The 23,503-nt window shown below is 34.7% G+C and overlaps 2 protein-coding genes and 2 long non-coding RNA genes across 5 annotated transcripts in view; 2 read left to right on the top strand and 2 right to left on the bottom strand.

The window, feature by feature from the left end:
- The window catches only part of LOC147873957 (uncharacterized), a 72,324-nt gene that overhangs the window by 29,524 nt on the left and 19,297 nt on the right, over positions 1–23,503 (top strand). The gene's annotated exons all lie outside the window — the stretch shown is intronic.
- LOC110832264 (vascular endothelial growth factor A-like) lies at positions 1,236–20,847 on the top strand. 2 transcript variants are annotated; one of them, XM_022069096.2, is made up of 7 exons: positions 1,236–1,665; positions 10,397–10,511; positions 15,716–15,748; positions 15,863–16,047; positions 17,505–17,615; positions 17,903–18,087; positions 18,334–20,847. In XM_022069096.2, the coding sequence occupies exons 1-7, from the start codon at positions 1,402–1,404 to the stop codon at positions 18,485–18,487; spliced, it is 1,047 nt and encodes a 348-aa protein (XP_021924788.1). In that variant the 5' UTR covers positions 1,236–1,401; the 3' UTR covers positions 18,488–20,847. The 2 variants fall into 2 exon arrangements, with proteins under 2 accessions (XP_021924788.1, XP_021924789.1); XM_022069097.2 differs by lacking the exon at positions 1,236–1,665 and adding an exon at positions 9,495–9,631.
- LOC147873958 (uncharacterized) lies at positions 1,866–4,775 on the bottom strand. Its single transcript, XR_015534920.1, has 3 exons — positions 4,532–4,775; positions 3,779–4,383; positions 1,866–3,678 (listed from the first exon to the last, which is right to left on the bottom strand). It is a non-coding gene; the product is annotated as an uncharacterized LOC147873958 (long non-coding RNA).
- On the bottom strand, positions 11,969–19,956 carry LOC110832265 (uncharacterized). The gene is made up of 2 exons (XM_022069099.2): positions 19,818–19,956; positions 11,969–15,095 (listed from the first exon to the last, which is right to left on the bottom strand). The coding sequence occupies exon 2, from the start codon at positions 15,068–15,070 to the stop codon at positions 14,204–14,206; it is 867 nt and encodes a 288-aa protein (XP_021924791.1). The 5' UTR covers positions 15,071–15,095; positions 19,818–19,956; the 3' UTR covers positions 11,969–14,203.

Raw genomic sequence — 23,503 nt, 5'->3', positions numbered from 1 at the left:
ATCCTTAATAAGAAAGTTCAAGTACCTCTGGTCAATGACGACAAGGAAGTGACGTGGAGCGTGTCTGGTTATTGGGCGCAACTTCATAATGCAATTATTTTTACAGTTATATCGCATCATTATTGCTAAATTCTATTTCAGATGATGATGTAGTCCTATTAGTGTTATTATCACTATAAATCCTTCACAGGGATCCAACAATGGCTTATGTTTATCTCCTCGTCTTTACTTATTAACTTCATTAACACATCGCCGCTTACCTCTTCTGGCCGCGTATACACGTGACTACTTCTGTTTAAATAATTTCGACGCCAGGACAAGCGATACTGAGATTTCTAAGAAATTAGTCAATAAAGGATGTTCAAGAAAATGTTACTAGAACTTCATGATCATATTTAAGCAAGATATTTTGAATTATTCGTCCGGTGACAAGAGGACGGTGTATTTAAGGGGAAAATATTGGTGCAAGATGGTGTTCAAACATGGCGTTATGTGTCGCTGTACGTTAGGACGTCGTTGGTTCGTATTTAGCAGAAAATAGGGAAAAGAATTGGTAGGTTATAGCGAATTGAACATTTTTTTCGCTCTTCATGTTGAAGAAGTGCTGTAATTCGTCATGTAAATTAAATATAAGTTTTATGTCGTAGTTATTCACATCGGAGAAAGAGTAAATCAGATATTGATCTGTGCAATTAGCTTATATATATTAGAACTTCTTTGCATATACGATACGTAACCATCAGTAATCTATACGACGGTGTGCTCTAATGCGTCAGTTGAACAGTACAGGATGTGTACACGTAGAAAGGTCACATTCATATTCTGTCATCATGATTCATCTTAAAGCTTTTAATTTCGATTAAATGTGGTATGCACGGTTGACACTAAATTTTGTTGTTTTTGTCAGGATCAAACACACCTTCAGATAACGGTGATTAATATTACGGAAAGTCAGCAACTTGAAACCACAGTCCCAGCGAACCCTGGTTATAAGTAGAAAGAGAAACGTGTTTCAAATATAGAGAAATGTTGACTGGGAAAAACCCGAAATACTCGTCAAAATGATTCGTTCTTTTAAGTTTGTCCGCTCTCCCTATTTGAAAACGCGATTTTAAGAAGGTAAAAGAAAGTTAAACGTTTTGCGGTAGAGAAGATAGAAGGGAGAGACCAGTTCGTCTGACGTTTTTATGACGTTCTTTCAAGGAGAATGTAATAGTTAACGTTATTTGTCGCCAGAGAGCGACATGTACTTCACATATAAGTTAATCACGTCCTGTGTTGGTATAACCTGTGATTACGTCTCTGCAATATGCTCCAGCGATTGTATTTAAACTCAGTAAGCTTTTAGCGTTATTCAGATGTCGTAAGGAGAAAGGGCGTTCAGAACTAGTAAAAGTGGTAATGGGTGAAAGTGTGAATAAAATACAGTGTGTTTCTCTGGTGGCATATCTTTTTGCCATCTGGGTTTCTTATGCAAAAGAAGACAGTGAATCGTGGCTACCTATAACTTTTCCTTCTGAAGTTGGAAAGCCATCATTTACACACACGTCAGTGGCAAGACTTGCTCCGAGAAACGACGACTCTATTGTTTTTGCACATGATCATGATATTCCTGATGAGGAGGACCGCCACGTAACAGAGAACCCAAAAAAGAATTCATTGCAGGTATGGGGCTAATTATCGTGCTATAAAATTTTGATTGCCTGCTTATGAGGTGTTGTCGCATTATATGGTCGTCTATTGATAGACTCTAGAAATAAGGTCTTTACATCTTGGTGGAGGAATTAGTAAAATTTACAGGTTCTGCAAAGTATAAGGCTTTTTATGATAAAGTTGGTATAATTCTAATTTAAATAATAGACCCTACTACGTAATTTCCTCGTACATTTGTTTTTGCTAAAGTCCAGGTGATATATATTTATAAGATAGATAGAAATAACCTATTAGCATATTCACAACAATATTTTCAGTTTTAGCACATTATTTTTACTCCCAAAACATTTATGTTTTTCTATAATCTGGCATTCTACGTTATTATAATATGCACACTTTTCAGTGTATGTGATCTGGTGATGGCATACAATTAATTCAGATGTTTAATGACGTCTAAATCACTCGTCTTGCAACTCAACATTCGTATAAAGGTGACAATTTTCTGGGATATTTTGCTATGTAGTCTCGTATAAGTTTACTGACGTTTCAGAGGTGCGTACTGCCTCCATCATCAGGGTGATGAGTAAACATGGATCAAATTCTATGAGATTACACAACACAATATCCCAGAAGGTCGTCGAGATGAGAACCTGAAAATCAATTAAATCAATCAGAGGTAACCCTACAGACTTGTTTTCGAGAGGTACCGGTTAGATACTCGGGCACGTTAGCCGGCATTAAAAAGATGACTGTCTTCTGGGTTGTTTTGCCGTACCCTGGTAGAAGCTTACCGAAGTTTCAGAGATGCTTGTAGCCTTCATTATCAGAACGAGGAACGAATCTCTTGGCTTCCTTGATTCCAAGTGCTTCGAATCTTTAAACGTAGCGAAGTATAACCTCCACATAGAGGTTTACTAAGTGAAATTTGTTATCTTTGCCGTGAGAACCAGAAATTTCACTTACATTAAAAATTTTATCGGCAGATGCAAAGCATAGCTTATGGCTATGAACATTTAATGGCTAAAGACTAAATTTAAACTTTTGAAGAGAAAGGTCATTGGTAAATTTTAATATCACATATGAAAAATAAGTTGTGACTGAACATTTCTAAATTATAACAGCATTCGGAGTGTTTTAACCCGAGTGTTGAAATAACATTCGTTCACAAAGAGAATTAGATTTTCAAGACTTTAGTACAATTAATTCTGACTTACGACAACGAAGTGTCTACTATATGCAAACAAGATTAAAGCATAATAATGAGAGTAGAAATTAAATTTATGGTAACAGCGGATTATACTAGTGTGAAATGTTAAATATAGACACATTAAAGTAAATTAAATACACAATAAACCATTTAATTCATATGAAATTAAGACAGATAACTCTAAAAATATTCTTTGACTTTCCCCTTCAAGAATTCCAATCTAAATATATCCGTTATGAACCAAACGGACAAATAAATTTGTGGAAACCCTACAAATGTTAGTATGAGACCGTTAAGAGGCCACTAGACTTAGGACTTAAGCTGATGAACGGTAACGTCGGTAAAGACAAATACAGAAAAACTGGTGAAAAATCTGTGTCCCGGCTTCGAGTCAAATATACTCGTCCATTTACTTCATAAATCCTCCGAATACGTCAAATACCTTGTCGCAGAACTCATTTTAACAGAGTCAGTCTATTTCAGCCGCGGTTTACATGGGCCTTTTTCCTGCAGTTAGCAACAAATCGATCTATGCCACATTCCAATGTCCATGAGGAGTGTAAATGAGTCACTGACCAAACAACAAGGTACTGAAAGCCATCGAGTCGCTGAAGAAAGTCTAGCAACTTCAGAGACCGTGCCATAGCTGAAACGTTAGTCACCGGCTTCTCATCACGGATGCCCGGGTTGACTCCCATGCGGGTCCATGTGGATTCTGTGGTCGACAGAATGACACTGAGAAATGTCCTCCACCTCGAGAACTTCGGTTTTCTTCTGTCAATGTCATTCTGATGCTGCCCCATATTTACTCTCGTCATCTGGTGGGGGATAGACAAAGGGGCCGTTAGAGGCCACAGTTCCATAGAAACAGTTTCGCTCCATTACAACAGTAAGGTTATTTGTTTCTTATTTACTTACCGACTGCTTTTGAATTCAATGGCTTAGTGTATACAGTCGTTATAAGGGGAGATAATTGCAAATAAATTAGGAAGGTTGTGAAAATGTGAAAAAATGTCTTCTGGGTTGTTGCGCCGTGTAGTCTAGTAGAAATTAATAGACGTTTCAGGTGTAGTTAGTGCCTCCATCATCAGGGCGATCGGTCAGTTTCTTTGAGACTATGCGATACAGCAACCCAGAAGACGGTCATCTTTATAAACACAGAGTTAAAAGTAAACATGAAATTTCAAGCGGTAGAAAAAGTCGAGGCATATTTTAAGGCTGTTCCATTATTTTATTGAAATGACTTAAAAAAAAAATTAAACGTGTCGCAATTGAACCCCGAGACAAGAATCGAACATGGAACCTCATGAGAAAGAAACAAAGAGTACTGATCTTTACCCGTGTTAAAGGAAGCCTCCATTTGTTTTCTTTAATAATATTAAAAAGCCAGATTTTACCAGATTTGAGATGTAACTAAGTTTAGTTACAAGGATTTTATTTTAATGTTCTGATGTATAAATCTCAGCATTAACATTAATTAACTATACGTTTTCCCCACAGTCTTCTTTGGGTTTCTTTTGATTCTGAAAATAAACAGTTATTTTTCCTTAAGCAACGTAAAACAATAATTTATATATTTAATATTATTTATATGAACTACATGCATGAAAGGGTTAAACTATCACTTTTATTTCCTTCAGATATTATGCAGAAGGCCTTTTGGTCTCTTACGATTCATAAATCATCTTCAAACATTGAGGTTATGTAGGATTTCTTGGTGAGAGATATTTAGCCCGTAGTTACTACACAGGATAACACGACACAGAGAAACAAGATTATCCGAATCCAAAATCCCAGTGTACGTGCGTTCTAAAGAGATTCACGCTTCCTAAAACCTGTACCCACAACTTTGTTTTACGTGCCCGATGATTGAAATTACAACGTGCACTTCAGTACGTCTAAAACTGAATATGTGTCAAGGCGGTCCTCCCCCCTACCCTACCCTTACCCTTGAAAGCCGTTACAACAAAGTTATTTGAAAACCTATGGCATTGGCAGATATCCAAATTGGAATGCGGACTCAGCTGTCGCGAGGACTAGAACAGGAGATCGCAACCCGAGGCCCACCGGTTTCGTGCGGCTGGCATACGATTTTTATAAAATTTTATTAACCTATATGATCAAAAATAGTTTCTGATATCAGAAAATACATTTTGTTACCGTCGTATGTGGCAGCACCTGACACCTGAAAACTTTCAGCTTGGGCCTTAATTAAGAATTATGACGCGTCGTACTGATGGACACTTGGAAGGGTACATGCGAATGTCAGTAACTCTATTTAGCCTGATATTTAAATATTAATGAAGAAAAATCATTTTCAAGTAGTCGGGATGAACCTGTGCGTTTCACGTCCGTTAGAAGTTTAAGATAAGGGTTTCTAAGGGGTGGCTGATAAGGAAGCATATATTGTCTTTTTTAAAAACATTTCCCGGTGGCAGTACTTTGTAGCTCGTCGTCTGAGTTCCAGTGTCGGTGATGTTTTTGATTTGCATAACATATGCATTTGTTTCTATTCTATCAGGAACCCAGTGACGAAGGTTAAATAGTTAGTTCTGGGTACTGTTTCCGACTAATGGCCGATTTTGAGCAATATGTGAACCTGTCTGCAATGGAGGTCTGATTTTTTTAGAAATGTTAGTACATTACAATGGGTTTTAAATAAATGTCCGTCTTTGTTACCTCGCGGCCAGCGATTAGATTGAAAGGGACAAATGTGGTCCAAGGTCTGGAAAAGTTTTAGAACGTTGGAATCGAAAGTTATTCCATCTTTACCGTCCTTGTCCTCGGCTTTTATTGTTCGTTCACTTCACAGAGTTCACTGTCCATTCACTAGAATAACATGTTTCGGTCCAATGCGGCCACCATAAAGTTCATTTGCCTTTTTTATGTCATTGCATTGGGAAAAGCATTTTCTCCTCAAGATATCAAGAAATAATAATAAAACTATATATTAAATATTTCAAATTAGTTGAAACAGTTTAAAGTTAAAAATGTCAGAACATTAAATGCTACCTCCATCATCAGGGCGATGATGCTGGAGACACCAAGGATCTCTGAAACGTCGGTAAACGTCTATCAGACTACAGTGCACAACAACCCGTGAAAATCTCAAATCCTACTAAATAAATGTTTTTTTAAAATAATTATTGTACAGTATTTTTGTTGTGATTATTGAGTCTCGTTGTGTTTTAATTTTCTATCTGAGTTTGCTGGTCCTAGCAAATGTATGAAGGATTAATAATTTCTAATTTAATTTTGAATCGGATGGCTTATAGCTTGATAAGAATGAGACACGAACATAAAAGGCAAAACATCTTGTATTTAGTACCACATTAACGGATGGATGTTATTAAACATCATTAGGAAGATAATGAAATTGGCGATGATCTGAAGCCACTGTTTTAAAACCAAGAACTCAGACGCATTCAACATACAGTGAGTATGAAGCAAAACTAGAACCATTTAATATACTCTTAACAATGTGTGTGGCGCCATTTTGAGACAGCTACAACTTTAGTTACGGTCATCATATCGTAAATTAATTAGTGAACCAATGTCATCCATCTGTGATGCCCACAACATATCCACTTAAGACTCATCTTAATTCTGTCCTTCCATATCTTTTCTTGTCTTCCAAGTGAACGTTTTCAAAAAGGCTTCCTCATGAAAATTCTATATACACGATTTATCATTCCATCCTGGACACATGTAAAGCTAACTTTAGCAGTATTATAAAATCCGTACAAATCTAATAGTTTTTCAGTTCATAATATTCTAAATTTCTCACTTATGTCAAAATATTTCCCTTTGCATTCTACTTCAACATTTGTAATTCATATTCGACGTTTCATATATATTCAAAACAAATGGCGAACTTATTCGACATGAATCTAATTTACCTTTGTTATTGTTATTCCCCGACATGGTCATTTTCGTCATTGCATAATTATGCACGCGTCTTACTACGTCATATAACTACATAGCAAGGTAAATAATTGTAAATTGCCTGAGGTAGATAATTAGCAGTCTCTTGACGTAAGTCTAGGCTCGCTGCTTGACAGGTTTTTGTTATCTGACTCGGAGAAGGTGGAAATTACAACTGAGCTGGAGATACGACGTATGTCAAAATCTGTACATCTTCCAAGAATTTTGTGCTTCAGTTTTTGAAACATATAAAATCTAGTTTATGAGCTTTAAAGACATCATCAAATATTACAGGAAATTTATCATTAAAACAGATTTCTTGTTTTATGTGTAAAGGATGTCATATTTTTTATGTTGTGATAGCAAAGATGCAGAATATAAATTAAAATAAATTTCTAACTACACGTGGGACGATAAAAGGACTTTACATTTAAACTAAGAAAGGGCGAAGGAATGTCAACACCATACGCCAGTGAACACTGGGCGTGGAAAACCAGAGATGAAAGTATAGTTCAACATAGCTCATAAGGAGTACCAAAGAACTATAAAATATTACATAAGATGGTCTAACTCTAGACTCATGAATCAATAAGGAGTTCTGGGAAGAAATGATTGATACAAACTTTCATTCGATGCTTATAAAAACGGGCTAAAAAAATGTAAATGTAAGGACCTTGCACTTGATAACTACGTCATGAAAACGCATACGATTTGCAAAGATAATACTGCAATAAATTGTATTACTCTTCAATACAAAAATAGTTAATTCCCGTGAACTTACACGGGTAATACCACGCTGGTAAATACGTAATAAACAAAAGAATAAATTGTCCCTTTCCTTGAGGTTTTCCGACTAAGTAGTCGAAGGTATTTCTTATTTCACTACAGTACTACATTGTATTGCTCATATCATGTTACTCCTTCTTCGGAGTTTCGTAAAAATGTGTCCTGGAAACCAGTTTTTTTTCCCTTTTCGAAAACTAGTCCGGTCTGAGCAGTAGAATATAAGTCACATTGTCTCTAACCTTCCCGGAAAGACAGAACTGGACGGTTTAGAAATCAAGAATACGTAGTGATGCGTAATGTCCATAATTCAGAGAAGTCTTTAAGGAACAGACGGCAGTAGACTGGACTCGTGGGCGGATGAAATGAATTCTGCACACATAGCAATGAAGGTCGTACAAGGACACCGTGTTTACCTGCAGAACCGGTGCTGGAAAATAACATATCGAAGTTTTAATGTTTCCGACGATGAATCGTTTAAATGAGTAGAATTGTTCTTTTAGACATTGTCCATCTTCTAAATTATAAAATAACGTTTCGAAAACTTGATTATTCTTTAGTCATTAAATAAAAAACGAGAAAAATACAAAGCATCTCTGTTGGGTCCCCTGATTGAGCTAACCCCAAACCTGTAACATTGAAATGCCAGGCATAAGACACTACATCTCATCTGCCCCTTGGTCGGAATATATTCTCTGTATTGACTGAGATTCATATTCCATTTATGGCAGCTGGTGTTCGCTCCAGGATGTGAACTCGAGACCTCCCGAATACGAATTAGGAGTAACTTTTTCCTATTGAATTTCATGTAAATTCCTCGAATGAAAATATATGTCTGCTCTATAATTCTGGAATTATTTCATTATTGTGCCGACTCTGTGACTAGATACACTAACATTAAAAGGTGTTAACTCTTGTCACCTGCCTTTTACTTCTAACGGACGTTTAACACACAGATTTTCCCCGGCTAGTGCAAGTGAACTTGAAATTTGAAAGAATATAAATTTAAATTGTAAATAAAGACAACACAAACTAAACAAGTTATAATCTTCTTAAATTGAAAGCTACAGTTAGTGGCTTTTGATTGGAATAATAGAGAACCAAAACTAGTTACATTATTTTAAATTAATAAGTGCATTACGAAGATGCGTAATTTAAATAATTAATGAAGAATCATAACTGTAATTTTAGAAATAGCCTAAATAAACACAATTAAATGAATAAATAATCTGTTATATCATAACAACAAAATAATAGCAAAAACTTTTATATTAAATTGCTTACAGATTCGAAACTTACGAACAGCAAGTTGGATAAAACGTAGAGAAATTTATACGTAATAATATTAACCTACATCTACTCCGAGTTATTTTTAAGCCTGAATTATTATACAGAATATAAATATCTTCAGAGGAACGCATCACCTTCATAATCAGGGTATAAATAAAGACTGAAATGCAAAACAATATTACGTAGGAAAAATATAGTTGATAACTCAAAACCGAAACGTCGATGCTAATAATACACATATTAGTGAATTAGTGTTAACGGTAATGACTTGTAAAAATATATTTAAGAGATGAGACCACATGGGAGATTAGACGCTAATGGGAGGATAATATTAAACTGGATATTAGATATATATTATATATAGGTTTACCTGATGCAGCATAGTTTTTTGTGAATTTTTGAACTGTGTAACATAGGTAATGTCTTACATAAGACGTCATCATTTACTCCGTAGTCTACAGAATGTCACAAAACGATGTACATATAAGGTTAATATTCCGTATTATAATGTGTATACAACTTTTTAGGATTTATATTCCATATATATAAAACGGTGAGATATCTTTGTATAAGAAACGGAATCTAACCGCAGTCGCTGTGTTAATGAAGCGGTTAGCAGTTTTAAAATAGCCTGTGCGCAGCAGTACAGTCGTTTGTTGGCCTTATTATTTACGGATGTCCTCAGGGTTTGTGGCTTCCGGTCTCCTTATATCAGAAATACAATTAATTATAAGAACGGCTTATCTAACGTTGCAACGTCAGTCAGCAAAGAAGGTAAATATCATGTAAAATAACATTAACGAAAAACATAAACAGTTGAGAGTGTAAAGCGAACAAGTACTGAGAATATCCGATCTAAGAAAGAAGAAGTAAGACATTTGCATAATGAGGAGTTTCATAAGTTATATTCTACTATGAATAAAGGAAGATGAAGTGGGCATTTAGCATAAACGGAGACGACACATACACGATTTTAGTCAAAAACTTTAAGTTAAGATACAACTTGGGAGCTATTAGTCGATGGTAGGATTTTAAAATATTTCTAAAGGAAGTAGAATATTAAGAAGTGAACTGGATTCATGTGGTTTAAGACAGAAACCAAGAACAGACTTTTGTGAACATGACAGTGAAATTTCGTGTAACATGAAGGGGGGCGGGGGGACTTCTTCGAGCAGTTGTGCTATAGGCCTGGCTTTTCACCCCATAAGCCCAGGTTTGCTCCCAGGGTAGTGCATGTTGGACTTTTAGACAAACTAGGGCTGGGGTAGGTTTACCTCCCAGTCGTTTGGTTTCCCTATGTCAGTACCATTCCACCAGATTTGCATATCATCCCAAAGAATTTTCTGCATCGTAACAGGACAGAGGTACACAATCTTGTAAATTATTAATGTTATTTGTTACATACAGCATATTTAAAAATGCATCATTTATTAAAGGAAAATATTGATACTGTGGATGGAAATAGCTGTTCAGTTTCAAATTTTGGGGTTATGTATATATCTCCACAATTAACACTTTGTAATTCTTTTAACATTTCAGATTCCTCTTGATCTCATCCAGTGCCTAAACAGTGTTGAAAATGTCACAGATCTTGATAAGTGTATAAGTAAAGACACAGTGCCTGATGACGATAATCCAGAATCTGGAGTAGGAAGTAAGTATGCTGAAACTAAACCAACAGACAGTAGAACCTGTTATCATAATAAAATGACAATTATCTTCCTACGAGATTTTCATATCAAATTATTTGTACATTTGTTTTGACCTGTTCATAACATCTGATGTTTAAATATTAGTAATAATAAGTGAATAAAAAATCACAAAATTTTCATTGCATACTTTTAATCTACTTACATGTAAATCAAAATATCGTCATCAATACTTTGTTTTTGTATGCATTGCAGCAATCTGAATCTTTTAATATAAAGCCATAAAGAAAAGAGATAAAATAATTCCATTTTATACACATGTATAGAGGCTGCAAAATTAATAATAGTTTTATTTACACAAACACTTTTAGTATTGCTTTTATGTTGTAAATTCTATACTTTGATGCTATATACATTCACTCGCAACATAACCATTTAAAAATATTAAAAATGTATTTGGGCCCGTCTAACTACTAAGTTGGACCGAGTTTTCACATGTGAGAAATGTAAATGCTACACATAAAAGGTTCATGATCAAAGATTTGGAAGAAAGAAAAATAAGTTTGTAATCTGAACAACATATGAATTTCTTGCTGTTGTTCCCAAATATTTCAACTGCAAAACCTTTTCATAGATTTATTTATTATGGGTTGTTTTTTATTTAAATTAAACATAGTCACGTACAAGATTGTTCTTTAAATTAAAAACATGAAGGTCTTCGATGGCTGTTAATAATAGAACTGGGCAGGACATATAATCTCAGTCTTTGTACATCATGTTCCGTCACATTACAGACGAAGAATGTATTCATGTAGGCGAGTGGTTCTCACGGCAGTGAGTATGAAGATGGCAGTCCTCCGGGTTGTAGCGCCATATAGTCTGGTATATAGCTTGCTAGCAGAGGTGCTTGCTGTCTCCATCATATCATCACCCTGACGATACAGGCAGTAAGCTCTTCTGAATTGTTGGTGAACGTCAATCCGACTACATGGTGCTACAACCCAAAAGACAGCCATCTGCATACTCACTGCCGCGAGAACCACTAAGCCTACACGAATCATCTGGGCCAATGTGTTATCACATGATAGATGAAGAATGCATTCAATGTTTCTATGTGAAAGAATCTATTTCTTGTAAGATTTGAGGTTTTCACAGCGGTGAGTATGAAGATTTCTGTCTTCTGGGTTGTTGCGCTGTGTAGTCTGGCCGATGTTAACCAGAGGTCATACTGCCTCCGTCATCGCCCTGATGACGGAGGCAGTATGACCTCTGAAACGTTGGTTAACATCGACCAGACTACACAGCGCAACAACCCAGAAGACAGAAATCTTCAATCTATTTCTTGATTTATAATATTTAAATTTAACATGAAACTACTTTAATCAGATGTTTTTAATTATGAACTTTGTGTTATAAAATAGAAACTTGAAAACAAAATATACTGGTCTTAATTTGTATTGAATTACTGTAACTACACAAACATATTTATTTGTTTATATCAGGTACATGAGTAGTAAAATAACATTAAGTTGAGTATAAAGAGGCTTATGTACTAAAACATATTACAACGTTTATGATTCTGTAACACACAATTCCTGTTATGAACTGAAAGTACTAAACATTTGAAGCTTTAAGTCTAAAAATTCAACAAAAATTAACATAATGTTAATAAAAAAAATCTCTTTAATGTATTAAAATGATTTGAAATGGGTCTAGCTGCCAGTAATACATATCTTTGCAGAATATTAAACTACTTCAGAAATTAAAGTAACAGTTCTTCCAGGTGACAGGAATTAAAATATTTAATCATCTCAGTCCTTATTACTACAATCACATATTACTCCAATTAGTGTAAACTCTGAATTATTTACAAAAAAGATGTATCAAGTGTGTTTCTGATGCATTCTGCAAAAGATACTATGATACTTTGCTGACACTGTAAACAGAAAAATGAAATGTTTACTTCTCTTATGATATACATTAAATTAATGTAGCCAAAAAGTAACATGTAGGTTTATACTTCCTTAAATGTTTCCTCATTCAATAATGGCACCTCAGTTTTAGAACTAAAAATACTCTTCAGGTTAAGATGTGTAAAATATGGAAGTCATCTAAAATGAATCCCTGAAACTCAATACTACAGACTGCGAAGGCAAAAGTGTATGATTTTGGAGCTATAAAATGTTATGTTAGAAACTGTTATTGTTGAAATTACCATCAACATCATTACTAAGAAAAAATTGGAGATATACATAGTTTTTATATATCTGAAAAATAATAAATGGTATGAAGTTTTCATATTTTTTTAGAATGAGATGAATCAAATCAAAATTATTGAAAACAGAGAAGAATACTTATAAATATTCTTTGAATATTTTTGTCACACATCTCAAAATGGCATGCTGACATACAAATATTACATTTTTATAAGGTCAGGTGTAACATTTGACAGAATTTCTTTATCTCTTTTTTACAATTACAAAAAAAAGCCAAGAGTGACATCTGATCTGAACAGTTGCCAGTTTATGTATTCTATGACAAATTTAAATTTAATTGCCTCCTATTGTGTTGCATTATCAAATTAAAATTTGATATTTATTACAATTAACCATATGACAACTGTGTAATGAAAAATGTTTAACTGAAGATTACAATTTTTAATTGTAAAATATTTTTTTTATTTGTTTGAATACATATTTGGAATGCAGTATTTGAGATTTTTATGGCAGTGAGTCTGAAGATGGCTGTCTTCTGGGTTGTTGTGCCGTGTAGTCTGATAGAAATTCACTGACATTTCTGAAACGTCAGTAAACTTCTACCAGACTACATGGTGCAACAACCCAGAAGACAGCCTTCTTCACACATTTTGAATGCTTTCTAAATAGATAAATTCCAAAACTTTTTATGAAGTGATTCATGTTTCCAACAAAACAATTGAAATATGGATAAGAAGACAATTTTGGTTACATGAAAAAAAAATTAATTTCTGTCTAGTCTTGAATTAGAGCTTACATCTTTTATAATGCAGCAATATAATGTTATACATTCATTAATAAATATGATTAACAGCTACAACAGACTGGTACTAATGTGATGTTACCAACACAAACTTACAGCTAGTTCACCAACTTAAAGCATCTCTAACAAAATGTGTTACTTTAATAATCTGTTTAAATAAAATAATGAACAAATGAATATTGACAGAATCATTTTTTATCAAATTTGGCAGAATGCTATACTAGCTTTCAAAGCTGTTTATTGATTTAACTGTGAAAAAGGTTAGGTTAACAAGGCCACTGTTTATGCTGTTTCACATTAACGCCCTTTTAAAATAATATTGAAAAAATAAACAAATATAAGAAAAAAATTGAAAACGCAAGGGTAAACTCAGCACAGGAAGTGGTTACTTAGGCAGCACTAGTGTCGGCATCAGTTGCTTTCTCCTCGTCCGCCAGTACAATACATTATAATTCTTCCTTGATTTACACCGCTTCAGCTAACAACCCTGAGGAGGTGGAACGTAACCCTGGCATAAATCGGGGACTACCTGTACTAAGAAAACTCAAAAAATCAAAGTCAAACTAAAATCTGTACTGCATAACAGCACCTAAATATGAAATACATTATTAAACACACATAAATAATGGTGCGGTACATGACGCGAGAATCCTATAGTCGTAATATTGATCTCCCCATTTCATTTTAATTTATCAAATGCTTCAGACAGATTTCTTCTGCATTGTGAATTATCCTTGTATACTAGAAGCCAGATTTTAAAATCACCAGCTATTCCATCACTAAGATCATTAGCATGAAATACTGCATTTGGGGTGCTGTAGGCAATCTGTAGTTTGAAGAATCGACACCACTTCATAGTGTCTGACATCAACTTCATATTCTTAGTTTCCATGCCAGGCTGTCTGGTACGCTGGAACTCAATACTTCCACGAGCTTCCAAAAATCTGTTAGGTTTCATAAAATAATTCACACTGGGTTTAAAAAGACAATCTCCTTGTCCTTCATACCTGGAATCATAATATTGCTCTGATACTACTGGAATCCCGCATTTCTTTGAAGTTAAAAGTTGTGACTGGAAACAATTAAGGGATTTCCATTTGTCTGTGCAATTCTCATGTAAGGATAGGCTATTAAGATTAAGTTTGGCCATTCCATCAACTTGCTCTGAACAAGTTACTTGGACCATAAAATCTGGACTGTCCAATGGCATTGCAAGGTCTTCATCTGAAAGTGAATCGTGAAGTGATGTCTGGCCTTTCAATGATGTTACATTGTTCTCGCTGTCCATAAATTCAAGAACCATCTTTTTCTGATGCTGAATGGGACCTGAAGGTTCTATTGATGTGAGATTGTGTAATGTTTCAGGAATTTCCAACTTCATGAAACCAACAATTGAATTCTTGCTGCTTACTGTATGTCCAAACCAATCTAACACTGCATCATCTGCAAGATACGCTGTTAATTGGTCACGATGTTTATCTAACAAATTGCAAAACATTTCAGCAAAGTGTATAGCAGTCTGTTTTTCATCATCGGAGCTTGCCATGGCAACAAATTAGATCTGTAAACATCTGTAACAATGAAAAAGTTTTTGTATCAGATTTACTGATCAAATGTGTGCATGCGCACGTGCACTACTGTAAAAGTCAATAAGCTATACACTACTATATAAAATCAATCTAGAAGTGATTTTATGTAGACTTCACAGGAATTAAATGAAAACACCATGAGGAGATCTTGCCTGTTTGCCCATATATTGATATCTACATGTTTGTTCATTCTGAAAATTACTCAATTTTAATCTGCACCGGTACACTATAATCTATTTTACAGGAATCGTAAATCCAGGTTATGTCAAACTTGACAGAGTTCATACAAAAAATTTTATATTTGACATAAACTATACATCTCACTAATTTTTATATTTATTTAAAACAGTTCTTCGTATGCTATGCAGTATAATACCTCTACTGTTGATTGGTTCTGTCTACAATGTTCATGCAACAACTGAACATCAAAACAAATAATGAATGTACTATCACATGAATTTAAAAAAAATATTAATAATTTATAGACGTCTTCCAAACAGCAGGCTCTGAGAACATGGGAATGATAGTGGTGTACTGTTTACCACTGCAGTACATCAAAAAGTTAAGATATTATATTTAATTTGCTTTATATTTATTTTCAGATCGATTTGGGGATGATGAAGGAGTTGACAGAAGTAAGTATAACATTTCATATACTTTTTACAGTCTCTATTACTGCTGATTATGAGAAACTGTCAGCATTATCAAATGAGGTTAACATATTTAGAACATGGAATCTCTTTCGATAGAAGCTGCTATTATCCCGAAGTCAGCCACTTGTGCACCGGAACTTGTGACAGTTACGTTACAAAACCTAGATGACAAGTCTGTGGTTTATTACCCATCATGCACCCGTGTGGAGCGTTGTGGTGGATGTTGTTCACATGACTTGCTAAGCTGTCAACCAACAGCCACCGAACTTCTCACATTCCAGGTACCTAATAATATTTAATATTTTAAATTTTCTTTTCATCATCGTTTATAGTCTGTGCATACTACACGCCCTGTCCATCTGATCATTCTTCATTTGATGTTTCTCATCGTAAAACACTATCTGTGTTTCAGTCATTGTGGTAATCATAATAACTTCTGTGATTTAACTGTTCATCAAGCAATGACCTGACATCATTCAAAACATACGAGGCTCGTCCACAAAGTAAGTTTCCCTGGGGCCGTTTACAGAAACAAAACACAATTTCATGGAAATATTTATTGCAACAGATACAGCAAGTGTCCAGCTATTTTTCAACATATTCGCCACCGGAATTGAGACATTTGTCATACCGTGGGACCAACTTTTGAATACCTGTGTCGTAGAAGTCTGCCGCCTGGGATTGGAACCACTGTGTGACAACCATCTCCGCCTCTCTGTCATTCTCAAAATGCTGACGCTGACCGGACAGGAATTTCTTGAGGTGTAGGAAAAGATGGAAATCACTGGGAGCGAGGTCCGGGCTGTAGGGTGAATGATTAAACACCTCCCAGCTGAACTCCTGCAGGAGACTTGCTGTCCGTCGAGCCGTGTGCGGCCTAGCGTTATCACTGACCGCACTTCACAGTCGGCGGGAGTTGGAATAAGAACCTCCATCTTCAACAGCTGCAACGATGCTACTGTGAGAACGCGGGAAGTGCCGTTAGTGCATGCGCCATGCTACGTCATTGCTCTATCACGTACGCACAGTCGCTTCGCGCAATATAAGGTTTGCTAGCTGTGGGACGAGTGGGAAACGTACTTTGTGGACGCGCCTCGTACTTTTAAATGTGCTTGTATTACATCCTTTGGCACCATAGACATGATCCAAATCAGTCTTTGGAATCACTTTTTCACATTGACTCTATCTGACTTCCAGTTATATATGCTTGTAATATGTGGCGGAATAAGAAGGAAACAGTCTAATGTAATAATGCGTAGGCATGCGACTATAATATTTATATAACTCTGTGAAACAGGGTCTTTCTTCAAAAAATTACTCAACCAAGAAGTTTTCTGCTATGGAACTGTCTAAAAAGAAATTTGAAAAAATACAGTTTAATTACCAATGGTTTTCTGGACGTGTATAGAATAATATAACAACTGTAATAACATTAATTAAAATTACAAGCTCTCCAAGATAAAGTCCAAGTTCACTATTTAATTATGTCACCAAGTGGCTCAATAACTATACAATTAACACTAAGCATACACAGTCACTTACTTTTCATTTTTATGTGTATGCACGCGCACACAAATACACAATTTTATTCCATTTAAAAGAAAAATTATGAAACACATTAATACTAAATATAGTTCGATAAAATATAATTTTAATTTTGTTATATATAACTGGAAACCTAGACGAGTCTAATGTCTCTATTTTGGGCAGTATACATAATGCAAACCAATCTTTACAGGTTATAGAGACAAGGTATGAAGGTGGAACCAAACTCAGATACAAAGGAAAAAAATATGTTACTGTGGAACAACACACAAAATGTAAATGTGACTGCAAAGTCAAAGAAGAGGTAAGTACAGAGTGTAATATCTTTATCTTCTAAACCTCCTTATACCAGTACAAATTTTTTAATTTTATTATATTTACCCACTGTTGATGTAGTTTGTTTCCTGTTTATTGTAATAACTACGGTTCGGACGTTCATGACATGTCATATTTTTATTGGCGCTTCTAATTTCATTCTAAACTGAAATTAAACACTAACTGGGTTATCCTAATCACAATTATGCTGTTTTTATTTTGCATATGCATATGTAATGATTCAGGGAAAAAATGTATGAGACACTTTCTTTCCAGCATTGCAATAAGTTACAACAGTACGAAAAAAGCGAATGTAGCTGCACCTGTGTTAATGTGGATGAGGAACAGAAATGTATAGCAGAAAATGACACCAAACTGTGGAATCCACAGGAATGCTTATGTGGCTGTAGGTACACCAAAGAATGCAGTACTGGATTTTATTTTGACCAGAAAACTTGCAAGTAAGTACTCTCACTTTTAGCTTTGATTCTGAAAGGCAAAACACTCTTGTGGGGCAATAAATGATTCATTAAACATAAAACAGGTTGCCAGTTTTTTTAACAAGTCACACATATACTTCTGCTGTAAGATTCTGAGTTACTGTGTGGAACTTAAACAACAAATCTGTATAAAACAAAAGGAGAGGAAGTTTTGTTAACGCTGCAGTCATGTATTATACTGATATAGAACTGTTCTGTTTCTTACAGCTGCTCGCCAGTTCCTATAGTGAGGCGCCGAATCAGTAATAGCGAGTCTGCAGCACATAACAGATGGGAAGAAAATTCACATCTCAGCTATGAAGTGATACCACGATCAGTAGTACCAATGAATAAAGTTGCAGAAAAGGATGACGGAAAGTAATAACTACTGAACTATTAATATATTAATTCAAAAGAGAAACCAGTAAAACATGAAGAACACGGATACCTTTACCTTCAAAGTATGGCATTTATGTCTGATTTATTCTCAACATAAATTTCTAATTGTATAAATAGGAGTGCATTTTGGACAAAAAGCCTGTCCAATGCTCCACACTCGGATTTCATATATTTTATAGATACTTTTGAACTTCATAATCTGGTTGTATATTATACTAGCAGCCTTCATTATATTTTAATTATGGCAATTTGTCATGTAAATTAAACATATCTAATAACAGACGCTTATCCAGTTGTTAATGTAATTTTTAAATTTCCAAAAATCTATCTTTATGCTAGTTTGAAAAGCCAACTACTAACTAACACTATTCTCAGCTAGTCAAGAAATTCCCCACCTTTCATGGGACCCGAAGATCCATCAATGAGCATAATCGTGAGCCATTTAAATTCAGTTCACATTTTCACAACCTATTTCCCCAAGACCCAATTTAATATCATCCTCTCATCTCCATAATCTTCCAAGTGGCTGCTTTTCAAGTTTCCCTATTAACCTTTATCATCCATGTGTCACTGCTTACACATGATCCAGCTGGGGTTAAAGTCTAATAGGCAGCCCTGTAGTATGGAGGTTCAAATCCTCATTACCAGACAATAATATAACATATATACATTTTGTCTTCTTCACCTTCATCCGAGCTAAAACTAACAAGCTTGGAAAGCATATTCCATATCGAAATACATATCTCTCCTCGTGCATTCTTTGCAATGTGCATTTAGAGGTATTAAATTTGCCTTGTTTGATGGCTCCCACTCTGGCCACCGGATTGCATCACCTCAATGTCTACCTTACAACTTTCACCTGTCATTACCACCACTTGTAGGATATTCAAAATATATTTTTAAGGTTGTGCAGAATAGCATAACCTCCATATCAAATTTCATCCAAATCCATCCAGTGGTTCTCAAGCCAAATCAAAAGTATAGATGGACAGACACAACCAGACCACAATGCATTCTCTCTTTACACTTCATGCGAAGAACACACAATAAATGGGAACAGTTACAGTGATTAAACTGGACGATTTATTGCTTTTGAAGTAAAAATATTAGGGCAACCATCCCTGGACAAGGGAGCAATATATATGGATTTATCAATGTTGATTTTCTGGGTAGTAACGCTGTATGGAATTACAGCTAGTTAATGTTTAAGGAGAATGTTGACATCTTCACTGTAGTGAGAACTTTAAATCTCGTAACGTACAGATTCAAAAATCCCAACATATCCATAAGTTCCAAGTTTATAAAATACACACCTGTAACTCACTGTTTGCTGCTGCTCACACACTCACTTTTCTCGTCTGCAAGGTGACTCCGAAGCTGTTTAATATAATTCACAACATTTATATTATTTAAAAGTAGACTTCCATGAAGTTCAGACAACTTTGATAAGTTTGAATTTAGTTTTTCTGAAATAATAAAAGTAATAAGATATAATTAATTTAAGATATGAAACAGTACCTGAATGTGTGTGTAAAAGTAGGCATAAGTCATATTACACAAATTTCTTTAAACATGTTTATTTTATGATCCCCATTACTGTACTACCAAGAAAGAACCATGGGTTCCGCAATACACACTTTCTAAACTAAAACATCCACATGAAAATGAGATTTAAATATTAAATTCTGTTGCATAAATAGGCAATCTCTATGCTAAAATGCAGTGCTTATAAAATTTCTCATGTAAGCAAAAACAGCATTAAATAACTCACTAATGGCTGATTTCATTTAAGGAAACTATTGAATGAAAAATGGACTTGTTTATAATAGCACAATAGTAAAATTTGTAATATGTTGGCATGAAGTTTCAGTATGATGTCCACCTTCATAATCTCGTGGCCCGCAAGCCAATAAGCAAATGTAAAAATTGCCCTTGGTCTGCAAAAGGTTGAGAATCCCTGGTTTAAATGTAATAAAAATATAGAAAATCTAGTTTGTCAATAAATTACATGTCCTTACTGCCCAAATGTATATTTTGTTAGTATATTCTTTCAGTCTATCTTCATACACTACTTGTAAGGTGTCCATTTTGTACACTCATATCTAAATTTTCCAAAACACAGTAAATAAGTGTGGCAGGAGAGGCAATCTGAGCCAGTAGAACTTTGATTATTTGGACTTTGATGACGTCTCTGTTAACTGAGCAGGGTGGCTGGCAAAATGGTGCTTTTGTTAAGATGTAAGAAAAAGCAAAATCATGCATGTATATAATGTATTTTGAACATACTCTGTACATATACATACTAATGTACTGTATTTTTAATAAAAATATATTTTAAAATTACTCTGCATGTACTTAATATAGCAATTACTGTATGCAGTAAATGCACCCTAAACCCCAGTTCAGAAGAAAAGCGCAAGAATTGAATAGCTATTATCTGACAGCTGCTGTCCCATTCAGCTCAAATAACTCAGGTCCCACCCTTTGCAGCAGAAACATTTATCTGCTTGCAGAGTTGCCTTAAAACTAGACGTGAAATGAAGTCAGCAACATTTTTATACAGAAAGCATTTCTTTACAACACACTGATTTAAAAATACCTAACCTTTAACATGTGCTGTATAAATTTTCATAAATGTATATGAAAAGCAACTAATTTATAAAAGTCCCAGAAAGTGGAAATTTATTAAGCAAGTACGTCTTTATGTATAAAAGTCATAAATCATGCAACCCTTTCGACAGTACACTGCAGGAATAACATAATACATTACAAACATATTACTGACATAACCTTACCAACACTTTTTGTTACTTCAAAGATATAATGTTCCTTCGAAACATGTATCTTCTTATTTGGAGGAGAACTACTCATTGTAAGGTTAAATATGCTTAATCACAACCTATTCTCGAAGAATAATTCGATCTATAAGGTTTAACACACCTATATCACTGAAGACACAATGTACTTTTTTCTTAAAATTCGTATATCAATATGACAAATTCTCTCTTCCAAGTGGCCTTGCCTCTCATCAGCCCAAGCAAAAAAACAATCAGCGTCACGATGCTGCCAACGTTACACAAGTATATAAACAGAATCGTGTTTCTGGTAAGTCTATACTTAAACGCATAAATATTGTATACTGATCACATTGAGTGATTCCGCAGATAAGAAGAATTAATATATACTGACCTCATGGGCAATATAAAACTATGGTACAAGAAAATAAAATCTTAATACCAATGACGAGTGAAGTTAGCGTACACAAGTTTGTTTCGCTTCCAAAGCACTCAAATGGAAAAAGATATTATGATGAACTTATCGCTGCGTGATCAGGGCTATTTATTGTATGTGTAATGAGCGATATTATAAGATATATTAAAAAAATAATTTTAAAAACTTTGAACTTTTTACAATTTTTAAAAAAAATTGAAAAAGTTTTCTCCTCTCTTCTCTTCTCTGAAATTTTTGGAAAATAACAGAAAAACTCGGAAATAAACCTACTTCAGTGCCATTTCGACCACCACGAATCTAGTTTGAAAGAAACCGCCATTGATTTCAATTTATTATCGTGTTCACAAGACCCAGCACCAATCCTGAGTTAGATGAATCCAATCCAGCTCACTTCCCCGCAATGTTTTCGTAAGGTCCATTTTAATATGCTATTTATTATTACGCTTAGTAATTTCTTCTCTTTTGGTTTTACAACATAAATTTTTACTAATTCCTCATCTGTTCCAAATGCGCTACATCTAACCCTCCTCGATTTTCTCCTGCCTCCTGTCATTTCATGTTTTAATCTGTCTTAGGTCCAAACACTCTTTCAGTGCCCTGTTCTCACATTCAATTTATATGCGTCATGTAAGACGACAGACCAAATTTTACACCCACACAAAACAACACGTAAAATTATAGCTTCATATTTCAATCTTACGTTTCCAGACAGCGAGCGAGAACACAAAGGATTTCGAATTTATGGTTTCCAAGATCTAATTTTCCCTTAATATTTCCTTAATACAATTTAGATTTGTTTTCGTCATACTTAAATATTTTAACTCTGATACGTTTTCAAAGTATTTATCAACTATCTTTATACAGTGATTTTGTCCTGAGACATGAACATATACTTCTTGACAATTTCCTTTCTTTATCGATCTATCAGAGCGGTTCAGAGATTATCAATTCTTCGTCGTATTCGAGAGGTTGCGAGTTCAAATCTCGGTTTTGAGACCGGCAATAGTGACTGTAACTTTTGTTATTTTTTCTTAGTCCTCCGGGCAAATGCTGACAGAATACCTTGAAATATGCCAGTAGTGCTTCCTTCCGTGTGATTTTAAATTCATTAATCATGTCATTTTATGTCATATGATCTCAGCTACTGACAGTGTAGTTAAGTCACTAAACGACCTGTAGGAAATACATTTGTGTGATTTTTCTCTAATGATGTATCTGTTTTGTGTCCCTATTGTGACCAAGATAAAACCAGACAGATTAGAATAAACAATAAAATTATAATTTTACATATTCATGTTCCACAGGATATGGTGCAATGGCGGCCTGTCGTGACATGATAATAAAACTTTGTGTTCCATAAAAGACGGAGAATTTAATGGCTAACTCAGAGACCATGATAAGAAATCTTACGTGTTTCTCATTTTAAAATGTATGTCGTCTAATTTTAGACGGCTTATCGTCCATTTTCAACAGATGAGAGATAACGTTATGTCACAAAACAATTAATATTTCAACAAAATGAGGTGTAATGTTCTCAGTGTCCATAATCGTTAGCAGAAAACGTCACGCGGTACCACACATTTGTGTAAAACTTTTACACAGTAACCTCTGTGGAAAGAGAACTACAAGCGAGTTATATTTTACACTCAAAATCAAAAGAACTAATACATCCAGACGGTAATATTTTTTAAAATGTTTCGCACTTGGCCACTCAAGAATTTTAGCGATTTCATTATTAACTTAGTTACGGACTTGAGTTATTCTGGAC

Source organism: Zootermopsis nevadensis, unplaced genomic scaffold, assembly GCF_977971745.1.
Source record: "Zootermopsis nevadensis isolate Lab colony 2312 unplaced genomic scaffold, Znev_1.0 Znev_ptg000012l, whole genome shotgun sequence".
Lineage (NCBI taxonomy): Eukaryota > Metazoa > Arthropoda > Insecta > Blattodea > Termopsidae > Zootermopsis > Zootermopsis nevadensis.
Note: the sequence above shows the minus strand (reverse complement) of the source record. Positions and strands in the feature narration are given on the sequence as shown.